Raw genomic sequence first — 12,310 nt, 5'->3', positions numbered from 1 at the left:
ATTTTCAGCCCCTCCATACTTTCACTACAATTCTAAATAAAGAACCTACGGTTCTCTCACACTGGCTCGCACTCATTAGCAGGTGTGGTGATTAATGATCAAAGACAGGCTTTATAAGTGCTGAAGGAACATTCATGATCTCTACAAATGATAGTGTAGTGGATAGGGCACATAACTTTGGTGTGGGAGATCCTGGTTCAAATCCCACTGGGTTACATCAGTGAATGTGTCCCTGATCAAGATGTCATTTCACTTTTTCAACTATTCTCACTACTTCAACTTATTCTTACGGATTTAAGCTATTCAACCAGTTTAGCTTTAACAATTCAGCTATATATGTTTTATTTTGGCTCTCCTCTCTTCTCTCCTTCTCTCTGTCCTCTCTTTCCTTTTGTTCAGCCCCATTCTTTTTACCTAATATATTTCACATCTCATATCAGCTAGATTGATGCTTTTTCGTTCTATGCAGTGTCTGATAATAATACAAAGTATTTCTTCTTTCAGCCGTTTTAGGTAATTCATTTAAACCTTTATCTTTGACAGTATTACAGTTCAGCTTCAAGCTTTTCTAACAATGTATTTTAGCTCTTCACTTGGGTAATGCAGTTTAGCTTCCAACTCTAACAATTTTCCTGATTTTTTAGCAGTGTAGTGCATTTGAGCTTTAAGATTTTTCGTACTATTTGTTTCATATTTCTGCATTTGTGAGTGATTATAGGTTAGAAAATATACTCAGACCTCACAATGTTCTACGTCTTTTGTCATTATTCAACTTTTGAAGCCAACAGTTCAGTTTTGCATAAGCTTTTAACTTTTTAATGAAATTCATACATATTAAAACAATTTCCACTTTTTCAACTATTCTCACTACTTCAACTTCTTCTGACTGATTTAAGCTATTCAACCAGTTTAGCTTTAGCAATTCAGCTATTCAGCATTTCCACGCATTTTCCGCAGGAAATGCATTTTCTAGTTAATGATAATAATCGGGTTATTTTGAAACCAGCAGCTAGCTAGCTAATGTTAAATGTTAAGCTTAGCTAGCTACTCGAAAGTGAGGTTAACCGTTGGTCGGTTCTGTCAGTTAACGTTAACGTGACTGGTGTTGTATCTTGACGTTAGTCTTTGTAGGTTAATTAACGTTAACATTACATGGTTTTACGAAAATGTTCTAAGACAGTTTGACGACAAAATAAAGAATAAATCATCATTTCAAACCCTCACTGGCTACCGATAGTCACATTCCGCCCAAATGGCTTTGCTTTACCATTAACATATATTTAAGAACAAAAGACTTTTAGGTGGCAAAGACGCTTTTTATCGTTCTCCTCTGACGCAGTCCAGCTAACGTTTCATAGCTAACGTTAACGTAAGTCAGAAGAAAAGACTTTTCGGCGGCAAAAACGCTTTTTTCTCCTCTGACACAGTAGTTTTATAGCTAACGTTAATGTTAGCTAGCTATCTCGATGGTCAACTGTAGCTAAGTACTGTTAGCTAGCTAAGTACCATGTCGTAACATGTAGAATGGCAATATGGGACATAATACTACTAATGTTTTAACTAACTAACCTGTTAACGTTAATAATGGCAATCATCAATGTCGAGTGTAGCTAGCTAATGTTGACAGAGTATGAACTTGGCTAGTGCTAACGGTAAAGTTAACTTCCAACTTTGAATATTAACACCACAAACACATTAAAAATGCACATAATTTACCTTTGAATTTACTTCGCTCCTCTTCAGTGACCTTTATTCCAAAACGAAGTAAGCCCGTGATTAAATCCTCCGTTGCTAAATGTCCAAGCGCCATCCTCCCAACTTTGATCGACACTGACGGAGACTGACAGTTGGATCACTGTCGATTCACTCATGTATCCTTCCGCGCTGAAGTATTTATGCTTCCGCCGAGTCGAGCTCTCGTTAGCATGTAGCTAGATCCTTTCAATAGAACACAACTTAAAGCGTTAACAATTATTTGTCTGTTTCATTCTAATATAAATAGGGTAAAGGGTTTGAAAATTAAATTCTTCAATAGGCTACTGTTTGTGAATATAAATATAAATTATTACATAGACCTACTCCTCATTAACATGATTAAAAATGATTCAAAGGGACACTTCACCAAAAAAACATTCTGATTTATTTTGCCATTGTCTACTACGTGAAGACATATGGCTACTCAAAGATAATTTACACAAGTTCAGATTATTATAGAAAATAGCACACTAACACATTAAAAGTTGCTGGGCAGAATTCTGATTCACTGTCCATCACATCAACAGTGTGTGTAGTAAAGATGTCCAGACGCTCATTAAACGATGCTTCCAAATGACACGTGAACAACTGAGGAACTTTTAATACATCGTTCCAACATAGTTAATACGTCGCTGCGATGTATAGATTGCGATCATAATAAGACGTCCAGACGCTCAATAAACGACGCTTCATTATGACCCGCGAACAACTGAGGAACTTTTAATACATCTCACCGACATAGTTAATACGTTGCTGCGATGTATAGATTGCGATCATAATAAGACCTCCAGACGCTCAATAAACGATGCTTCATTATTCTTCTTTATGACCCGCGATCAATTGCAGACGAAGCGATCAATTGCATACGTCGTGCCGACGTATGTGTGCTTACTGGGGAAATGTGTTTCTGAAAACATTTTATGTGAGAAACTGTCTTCATTTCAGATCAACAACGGTCAGTTTAAAAGACTTGTGAGCTTATGAGAGGGCTCGCCCACTTCTCGACGCCCTGCTTCTCCAAAGCAGTTGTTGCATACTCTTTTCCAATGGAAGTAGCTAGGTCCAAAAATCGCTAAAAGTAGCTAGATTCCCTCATACCCTCGTTTGCATATTGGTGACATCATTACACAATAATTTGCATAAAGCTTAGTGGTTGTGTCAGGTGCAGTGAGTCAGAGATCAAGAGCAAGATAGATAGAAAGAAATAGAAATATTTAGCCAAATAATCACAAACTCACTACTTATAATATATTATAATTATTACTCAGGAATATTTTAAGTAAATTTACAGAATTAGGCTGGCGCTCTGTGCTTTCTGCCTCACAGAAGTTGAATTAAATTGAGGTGGTGTTTTATTGTCTAACACTGCCATCTAGTGGCGAATACACACCATTAAATTAATATGTATACTATTGTACTGTATACAAGCTACATTTTTGTAACCTAAGCCTACAAAATGCCGATGTTAATATTGTCACTATAAATCAATGTTATTTCTTAAGCCCAATTCAGTGAATATTTTGTCAAATTAAACAAGGTAAGTTTAGTGGGGAAGTGTTTTCTCTCTTGCAATTATATGTTGGGTTTCCCCCCCTCAGAAAATGATGAAGTGGTAGCACCCAAATTTAGTTTGCGTTACATTTTATGTCTTGAGACGTACAAACGCCTTAAAGGACAATTCTGGCGCAAAACGAACTTAGGGGTTAATAACAGATGTGTACCCACTCGATCGCTCTCTGAGACATGTTTTCATGCTAATCGAATGTGTTTGTAGCTTGAAACAAGCTAGCACGGACCGCTGATTAGCTTACAACGCTAGTATTCGGGGCACAGGGAAAGTAAAAACAAAATGCTTATTATACCACTAAAAAGGCTCAAAATATCACCACACTTCAATGGTAGCATAATGAGGGTCCCTAAATGTTAACCGAAGCATTGACAACATTGTAAGTATACAGACAGTTTATTAAAAATATAGTTTGGAAAGACAGTAGCTCCCAAGACAGCGGCTGCCTGTATACGAGAACGCAACTGTCTTTAAAATCTATCTTTTTAATAAACTAAAAGAGGGCTTAATGTAGAGTTTGTTTTAAAACAGATTCAAAGAGTGTTAGTATGTAGTCCTCTACAGACACTGCGGGAACGCATGGGGCTTCAAAATCTCTGCCGGGTAGGGACTCAGTTAAACTGTGTAGACTGTGAGTTAAATTTCAAAACAAAACTTTATTCTAAATTTGTCACATACACACAGTACAATGTAGTGAAATTCCATTACTGCATAACCCATCCTAGGTATTAGGAGCAGTGGACAGCTATATACAGTACAGCATCCAGGGCAGTGGTGTAATCTAATGTATTGTAGTGGGTATACTGTACTGTATATATATTGGCCAGAATCTACCTTTTAGGGGTGGGGGGTCATAGTGGTGGGTCTGGGTGTCTTCCCCCAGGGAAGCATCAACGACTTAATTTCCTGCATTCTGACACACTTTTATGCACCAATTTACAGTGGAAATACCTTTATTAAGCCTATGTGAAGATGAAAAACAGATGATATTTCAAAATTATAAAGGAAAGTATGTTGTTGCGTGTCATTGGGCATTTTTAAGTGGGTATATGGAAATCCTGGAGCCTTCTTAGTGGGTATACTGCGTATACCTGCGTATCACATAGACTACACAACAGATCCAGGTGGCCACTTGGGGTTCAATGTCTTGCTCAGGGACACTTTGACATGTGGCCGGAGGAGCCGGGGATCAAACCACCAATCTAGTGGTTGAGGGGCAACAACATACCTCCGAGCCACAAGCCGCCCTGACATACTTTTTGTGCATTGTAGGAAAACATGTTTCTGGCTTGTGTGAATGTGGGTGTCTTGACATGCGTAAAAGATGTTTTCCTAGAATGTAGATAATAATAATAATAATAATAATAATATATTATATATATAATATAACTAGGGCAGAAAGAAAACTATTCTTTGTTAGGCTGGCAGAACTTGGAGTTTAGGCTTTTTCTGTTTTATCTTTGTTTGGACATAGTGAGAAACATCAACTGATCTCCAAAGCAGTTCCTATATGACACAGGACTGTATGTAAACATTTAGTTCACACTTTGACCTGTAGAGATCAGTAATACGCTTAACGGCGTCTACACTGCCGGAATCCTATAAGAAGAAGAAGAAGCCACTGGAATGAACAGGGCTCCGCTTCGAGCGCTGCACCAGCTGTCTTCATACACCCATGGTGTCACCTTCACAGTATTAATTTAGTCTCTGCAAAACGTTTTTGGATATCGTGGGAAATTAACGTCAATGTCCTGACACAGAGACCGATGGGAGACAAGGGTGTAGGACGATGATACATTGGTATGTAACTGGATTTATTTTCTATGACATGATGGCATTTCACTTTTAGTTTGCATGAATGTAAACTGATAGCTGGTTCAACGCGTATGTTATAAAGTAATAAGTTCAACCTGTTAGCTATGTGACGCTAACTGGCAGGCTATAACTTTGAGCTAACTGCAGTAACGTTAGCTAATTTACATTCACTCGTGTTTCCTGTTTATGGTATTACAAAGGAAAATTGTGATCCGAACTGTATCATTAACTAGTCTAATCAAGTTTATAAGTGGCAATAGGTTAATTCCATTTATTATTATTATTATTGTTATTTATTAAACTTTACATCGGTAACTCCGAAGTTGTAGGAGATGTGATTGTGAACCGGGTAAAGTTGTTTTTCTTTTCCAAAACGTTACTCAAGAGAGGTTGCACGGCTCTTCCGGGGTTCTTCCCGTGTAACTTTAGCTCCGGTGTTGCGTGTCCCTACTAGTTTTAAACTAATTGGTTTCCGTGTCATGTGTTTACCTAACAGCAGCAGTTGTGGCCTGCCTCTGTGTCCAGATTCGTCACACAATCCCAAACATATTAATGACCCAAGACCAGATGTTACCATAGACGGTATATAATGTTACCTGGATGTAAATGAATTAGTGACTGGAAGCAACTTTGGTAAAGTTAGAAATACATTCACATATTCGAACTTCCGAGATCTATAGCGAAATGTTATTATATCACAAACGACGCATCATTCCGTACCTACCGTAGTAAGGTTAACAACGAGCTACAAACTAATTTTCATCAAAACGAGCCGTCCTCCAACCTGGAGAAATAACAATGGTCTCTACGAGCACCCAGCGGTGAGACAGCAGTAAGACGAGTGCTTAGTATAGGGACCGTCTACAAACTACAACACCGAAAAGAGATACAACAAAAATATGTATTCATTTAATGATTAAATAAGGTAGTGTCTCCAAACGTACCTCAATTATAACTTGTCTCCTGCTAGTTATACTACAGCACTTACTTTTAAAAAATAAGGATATTCATAATTTTGGTAAATATTTTTTGGCAAAAATATTTAATATCTATCTATAAATTACAGGAACGTCTGTCTGTGTGTCTGTCTGTGTGTTATGCGCATATCTCACGAACCGTTAACCCCAATTTCCACCGGATGTGTAACGGCTGCGATCCGCTCCGGAACGGCGGCGGAGTCATTAGGTTTCCATTAAAGTCAATGTGTGTATTTCCACACGCCGGACGCCGGAGAGCTCCGCAGCAATTCAGCACACGGCAGATAGTGCGGGACAGGAAGTCGAGCACAGAAACAAAATAAACATCTAATTTATCTTATAATTTCATGCAAGGCTTTTATCTAGCATCACTGGTATGACTATTAAAAAAAAGATTAAACAAATGGATTAATTTACATATTTCAGTGAGTTTAGCATATTAGCAACATGTGGTTTGAGGTACTGTAGCTTTCATTTTGTAAAATACGTATTTAACTAGAACTGCAAGCTGTTATGACGGGGTCCAAGCCTCCCTGGCACCAGTCCCCCCTGGTGCAAGTCGCCCCTGATGACGCTCGGAGCCCACGAAAGTGGAGCCCGCGAAAAGGAGAACGCAAAGCACGACGGTGACGAGGCAAAAGCCAGGAAATTTCACTAAGTGCAACCTCCAAAGTCTGTAGTGAAATGCACATTTCCCATTCATTGAGTAAAAGGCTAAAATGCTTCTACCTCGATTATAGCGCCCCCTAAAGGCCGATCATCACCAAATCAGGTATAGAGCCGCAGAGTGGCATGTCGAACAATAATCTCAAGTTTTGTGATGATAGCATTTACTGCGGCAGAGATATTGCCATTGCAAATTTCCCATTTAAATGCATTGAGTTATAGTCCAAAACGCGTCTACGTTGATTATAGCGCCTACTAATGGCCGATCTTCGCCAAATGTAGTGCAGAGCCTCAGAGTGGGATGTCGAACAATAATACCAAATTTTGAAGGATCTGGACCAGTCCTGAAAATGGCACCCCCCCCATCATGTACGGTTTAGGCTGTAGTGTGACTTTTATCAATGGAAGAATAAGAAAAAGAAGAAGAATCCTTAGGAAAACAATAGGGTTCCACAGCTCCGCTGGATCTATGATTCCTAATAAAAACTCACTGGTGTTAACGTCACTAGTGTTACTGCTTCTCACGGTAACACCAGTTTTGAAAAACGTTTAAAATCCATTAAGCTCTCATTTATGTGGATAGATAAAGCCAAAGGGTTAACCAATACTGTAACCTAAGTTTAAATGTAAAAAACATTAAGTCATATTGTTATTCCAAACATGGGGCGTTTCTGTAGAACAGTAACGTTAACGTTACACAGCATTGGGTGCAACGTTAAGTCTTAGAACTGTCATGGCCAGCGTCCCTACTACTTCAGGCATTAAGCCACATGACCTCACACAAATGGCAAAGAAACTCTTTAAACTGATTTAGTCTCATAACAGTCTCCACTATCACATTTGATAATCCCAAGAGATCCAAGTGGTGGAAAGTATTGAAAAATGCTGAAATGGGTGATGCCAATTCTCCATTGCAGCCCATGTTAAGTGGAGACACTCCAGGTGAATAGGGGACATATTTTAACTGACACATATCACTATTACACTTCCCCACGTGATTATTTACATTAAGACAATATTGTTTTGTATTACCAGTTTTTTGAACTTTTATTTTGAATTATGTATATAAGGCATTATCTAATTAAATATGTCCTAATTTACATAAATAAAGGTATTTCGGTATTTTCCAACCTGGACCCTATTTTCCCATGCATTGGTTTCTAAATGATTAATGTGAACCAAAATCTCTGAAATCTTGAAATATTTAAAATCTTTGGTCCAGTATTGAGCGAGAACATCAGCAGTGTATGGGCTGCAGTGTAACCCTTTAGGACGAATGTCCAGCAGCAGTCTGCGTTCACTAAAAGTTTTTGTCGCTGACAGGCTCACATTATTATTCTAAGTGTCTGACATCATTATGGAAAGGATCCCTACAGAGATACAGCTTTAAGTTAAAGAGTAAGATCCTTTTTGTTTAACATGAAACAGCCCCGAAATCACCATCACCAAACCCACCAGACTCTATTGAAATAAACATACTTTTAGCGTGTATAGAGCCAGCATATTTTCAGATGTGAATGGGTGAATTAAGGGTTTATTTCAACCAAATCAGAGTGGTGATTTTTGGAACAGTGGAAGGAAGAACCAAGACGCCTTTTAATAGTTTTATTTTGTTTCTGTCAACTTTGAATGAAGTGTGTTTTACGATGGTACAATTACTGTTTATTTAAATGGAGTCTGGAGAAGATTAAAACATGTCCCTTTTGGATGGTGTTTTCGGGACATTGCACAATCATCGTCTCACTGCATACTGTGAATAAACAAAATGGGGACCCGCTCATCAATACATAGGGCTGCTAGTAGTCAAAAACTGCACAGGGTACCTTTTTATGTTCCTTTTTGCACACGTTGTCTCACTTTGTATGCTTACTGTTTTTCACAGAACAGTCCATGACATCAAGACGCAGAGGAACAGAAGGATGAGCTCACTGCACAGGTTGGTGACATATTGTTATTGATGCTGAGGCTTAAATGTCATTCATGTGCAAACTGTCTGAAGTTCAATGATTGCCTTAGGATTTGTGATGCAGGTGTTAAACAAATCACTCTAGGCTTTTTTCCAATTTAAAAATATTTTAATTAAAATCTTAACCCTCTTTATAAATGTTTATTCACAAAACTACTACTAACTAGTTTATGTTAAAATAACGGCTTAAAAATTGGGATGCTACATTGACTTGTAATAGGGATAATGGTGCCTCTGTCATTTGAATGCCTGTTCTGGCACTGTGTACGTTTCTCTGGTGAGTGGCTACGATATCCCTAGAGTATAAAGTAGGGCTGTTACGATAACCGCATCACCGCAATACTGCACCCCATTTTATTTAACTTTTTGCTGGTGAAAGTTACAGAAGAACAGATGTCGTGTGATATGAAATATAATGAAAGCAACAATCATTGTTATCCTCATCGACTGTCTTCTATCCTATATTTAAGAGATAATGGAGAAAAAAAAACTTAAGTTGCTCGTCACTTCAGCTTTGCACAAGAGGATGGACTAAATGGATTAAATATATGGGGGATTTATTTTGTGTGTCAGATTATTATGAATTATTTCTACAGGTAACGTTTAATATAATAGGCTACACGATAGGGAAGGCAAAGACATTTCTCCGTTCTCAGCTGAGGTTGACACATTAACGTTAAAGCTGCATTGTTTACCATTACACATTAGCCTAGCAGCTAGCAGAGTTTCCTTCTGCTTATAGCTTAATCCCAACAAAACTGCACGGTTAAATTTCAGCCTGCATGCACGTTTTCTAGCCTAAAACAGAAAAGCTTATTTTGGTAGAGAGAGCAACAAGTTAGTGGACTGCTGAGTCGCCCTTTCTGCTCAGCTGCTGGACCGCTGTGCAGCGAAGTAAACTGCTTTTTAAAGTTGTAGTCCGTATGATTTGAGTTAGGTTGTTACTAGCGGCAGCTTTGGCGGAGATGTAATTGCAGGCGGGCCTCTGGGACCTCATCTCCCAGAGTTCCTTTCAAAAAACAAACCGTGTTGACTGCATGGCGTCGTTAGATTGGCAGCTCTCCCCTGCACAATGCCTTCACATGCTCCAGTCCACACTGATAGCAGTTTAGTCTAAGATGAGGTACGAGCTAATACATCCATGAAGATGTGAGCCGTGTGGGGACATGCCCAGCGGTGGAGATGATAGAGCCGGGGAGGCGGCGGCTAGTTTACGTGGCTATCTGTGCTAACACGGTCAACAGGGATAACTCAGCTAGTGGGATTACTTACCGAGGGGGTCGGGGAGGCACGATGTTTTCTGCAGTTAAGCAGTCTTGTCTGCGTTAGCACTGTTGACTGTGTTAGCATGGTTAGCCACGTAAAAACAAGTGGAGCCAGTGCATGCCCATCCTGGGTAACGTTGGTGCCAAGCAGTGGCAGGCATCTAACCAATGTGACACCAACACCTTACTAACCACTAAGGCAAAATGTGAAACAACCTTAGATGATGAAGTGGAGGTTGAGAAAGAGCGGGCAGCATGCACCGCCTTCCCCTTATCTGCCTCACCCTTATCCGCCTCACCCGGGGAGGAAAGGGCCAGAGTGCTGCGCCTCACAATGGCTTTTTCCCATTCAATAGAAAATCCTTAATTAGGTTATTATATGGCGGAGGAGTAAACAACGCTGTGGAAAGGCAACTATGATTTAAAAACGGGAATAATAAAAAACAAACATTTTCATTTTCACTTTTACCGGAGGCTGTATTACCGAGGGTCATCAGCGCTGCGCCCGGGCTCTGGAGCACCAGAGCCGGCTTGGAAGCCGATGAAGGATCGGCGGTGCCCCATATCTGTGGTAACCAAACTTCACTGGTGAGACAAACGTGTGACGGTCAGGAAGACGTTTTGGCAGGGGGAAAAACTGATCAGAAAATGTAATGGAAAGTTGTAGAAATGTAGTGGAGTAGAAAGTATAGATAATTGCTGCAAAATGTAACGAAGTAAAAGTCAAAAGTATGCACTATTGATTCTACTTAAGTAAAGTACAGATACGTGAAAAATGTACTTATAAGTACAGTAACGAAGAATTTGTACTTTGTTACATTCCACCACTGCATTTTGGCCCTATAAATAGCACAATCAATCACCAAGTAATGCAGGATTTAATCAGTTTAATTGCTGATGTAAATTGCCGTGTTAGTGTTTCTTTGCATACTATGATTGATGATCAACAAATGATCAGAAATACATTCCAGTACAATACTATCATTGTAAACGACTGTAGAATTAAATAAAATGCAGTAACCAATTATTTGGAGCAAATTGTCATCACTCAAATGTGCGTAAGACTGCTCCTGAGTGTTCGTAGATTTTGTTCTTAGCTAAGAACAAATCCAAGATAAGAAAACATTAGTGAATGTCAGAATCTTCGTAAAAAGTGCGTAAGTGGGGTTTAAGAACACATTTCTTAAGAACGGTTGGTGAATGAGGCCCATTGATCTGATCGCCAGTCTGACAGGCTACATTGAACACGTAATTGGATATAACATATTATGGATTTGCGGAGTGGCTTTCACTTTCATCAGTGAAACTACACCGACGCTGACGTGCTGACATGTTTCTGTGGTGATGGCGTCTTGCTTCGGTAGCGCGACGCAGTTATATTATTGCAGCTGTTCTCTGCCAATAAACTCAGCTACCATGTGAGGCAGATCTAGGATCCGTTTGAATAATCCACTTTGTGAGGAAAGGGGGTTGTTGACTGTGGGATTTCATGCATTCTATAAAGATTGTGAACAATGGCAACTGAACAAACGTGTGCGATGTGTTGTGTTTTCCAGACAGCTGAGTCAGCTCCGCGGAGCATGGAGATGGAGGAGGGTGGAGGTTTCTCTGTACCCAGCCACTGGCTTCCACTGCAGGACCTTCTGCTCCACTACCTCAGGACCAGGTGCACAACTCGGTTTAAAGCTCGATGACTTGATGATGACAAAATGCTGCTTTCATAAAACTACAACTGTAAAAAGCTTTCTTCAGTGTGAAAAATACAAAATGTTTATTTTAGCAGTTTAGATTTCATTACGATTTCATTCCCTTGAGTTTTAGCAATCAGTCGAAGGCTGCAGGACAGCAGTAAACATGACCATAGTGTATTTATGAAAAAAATACTATAATGCTGTTTTTCCACTGCGTGGTACAGCTTGATGCGACTCTACTCAACTCACTCTTTTTATGCCAGAGGCATTATGTTTTTGTGGTCGTTCCATTCTCGTGAATGTAAAATCTCTGGAACACCTGGAGGGAATTTCTTTAAATTTGGCCCAAAGTCCACTTGGACTGAACTGATACGATTTTGGTGGTCAAAGGTCACCATGATCTCACAAAACACTTTTTTTTGCCATAATTTAAGAATTAATACACTAATTATGACAACATTTGTCACAAATGTCTAATGGGATAAAGTGATGGAATTTTATACCCCACAGGTCAGCCTCACTGTGACATCATAATGTTCTGCTTTTCTGGCCATTGTTCACCGCCATAACTCGGGAACACAAGGGGACATTGTGATCATATTTCACCA

General features: G+C 39.3%; 1 protein-coding gene across 2 annotated transcripts in view; it reads left to right on the top strand.

Moving 5' to 3' along the window:
* Nucleotides 1-4,906: 4,906 nt before the first annotated feature.
* nlrx1 (NLR family member X1) overlaps nucleotides 4,907-12,310 on the top strand; it is a 45,537-nt gene continuing 38,133 nt past the window's right edge. For both annotated transcript variants that reach the window (XM_031277345.2, XM_031277344.2), the window contains exons 1-3: nucleotides 4,907-5,122; nucleotides 8,663-8,716; nucleotides 11,568-11,677. In XM_031277345.2, the coding sequence (XP_031133205.1) occupies nucleotides 8,700-8,716; nucleotides 11,568-11,677 (127 nt within the window). In that variant the 5' untranslated portion in view covers nucleotides 4,907-5,122; nucleotides 8,663-8,699. The remainder of the gene's footprint in view (nucleotides 5,123-8,662; nucleotides 8,717-11,567; nucleotides 11,678-12,310) is intronic.

The sequence above is a fragment of the Sander lucioperca genome, chromosome 7, assembly GCF_008315115.2.
Source record: "Sander lucioperca isolate FBNREF2018 chromosome 7, SLUC_FBN_1.2, whole genome shotgun sequence".
Taxonomy (NCBI): Eukaryota; Metazoa; Chordata; class Actinopteri; order Perciformes; family Percidae; genus Sander; species Sander lucioperca.
Note: the sequence above shows the minus strand (reverse complement) of the source record. Positions and strands in the feature narration are given on the sequence as shown.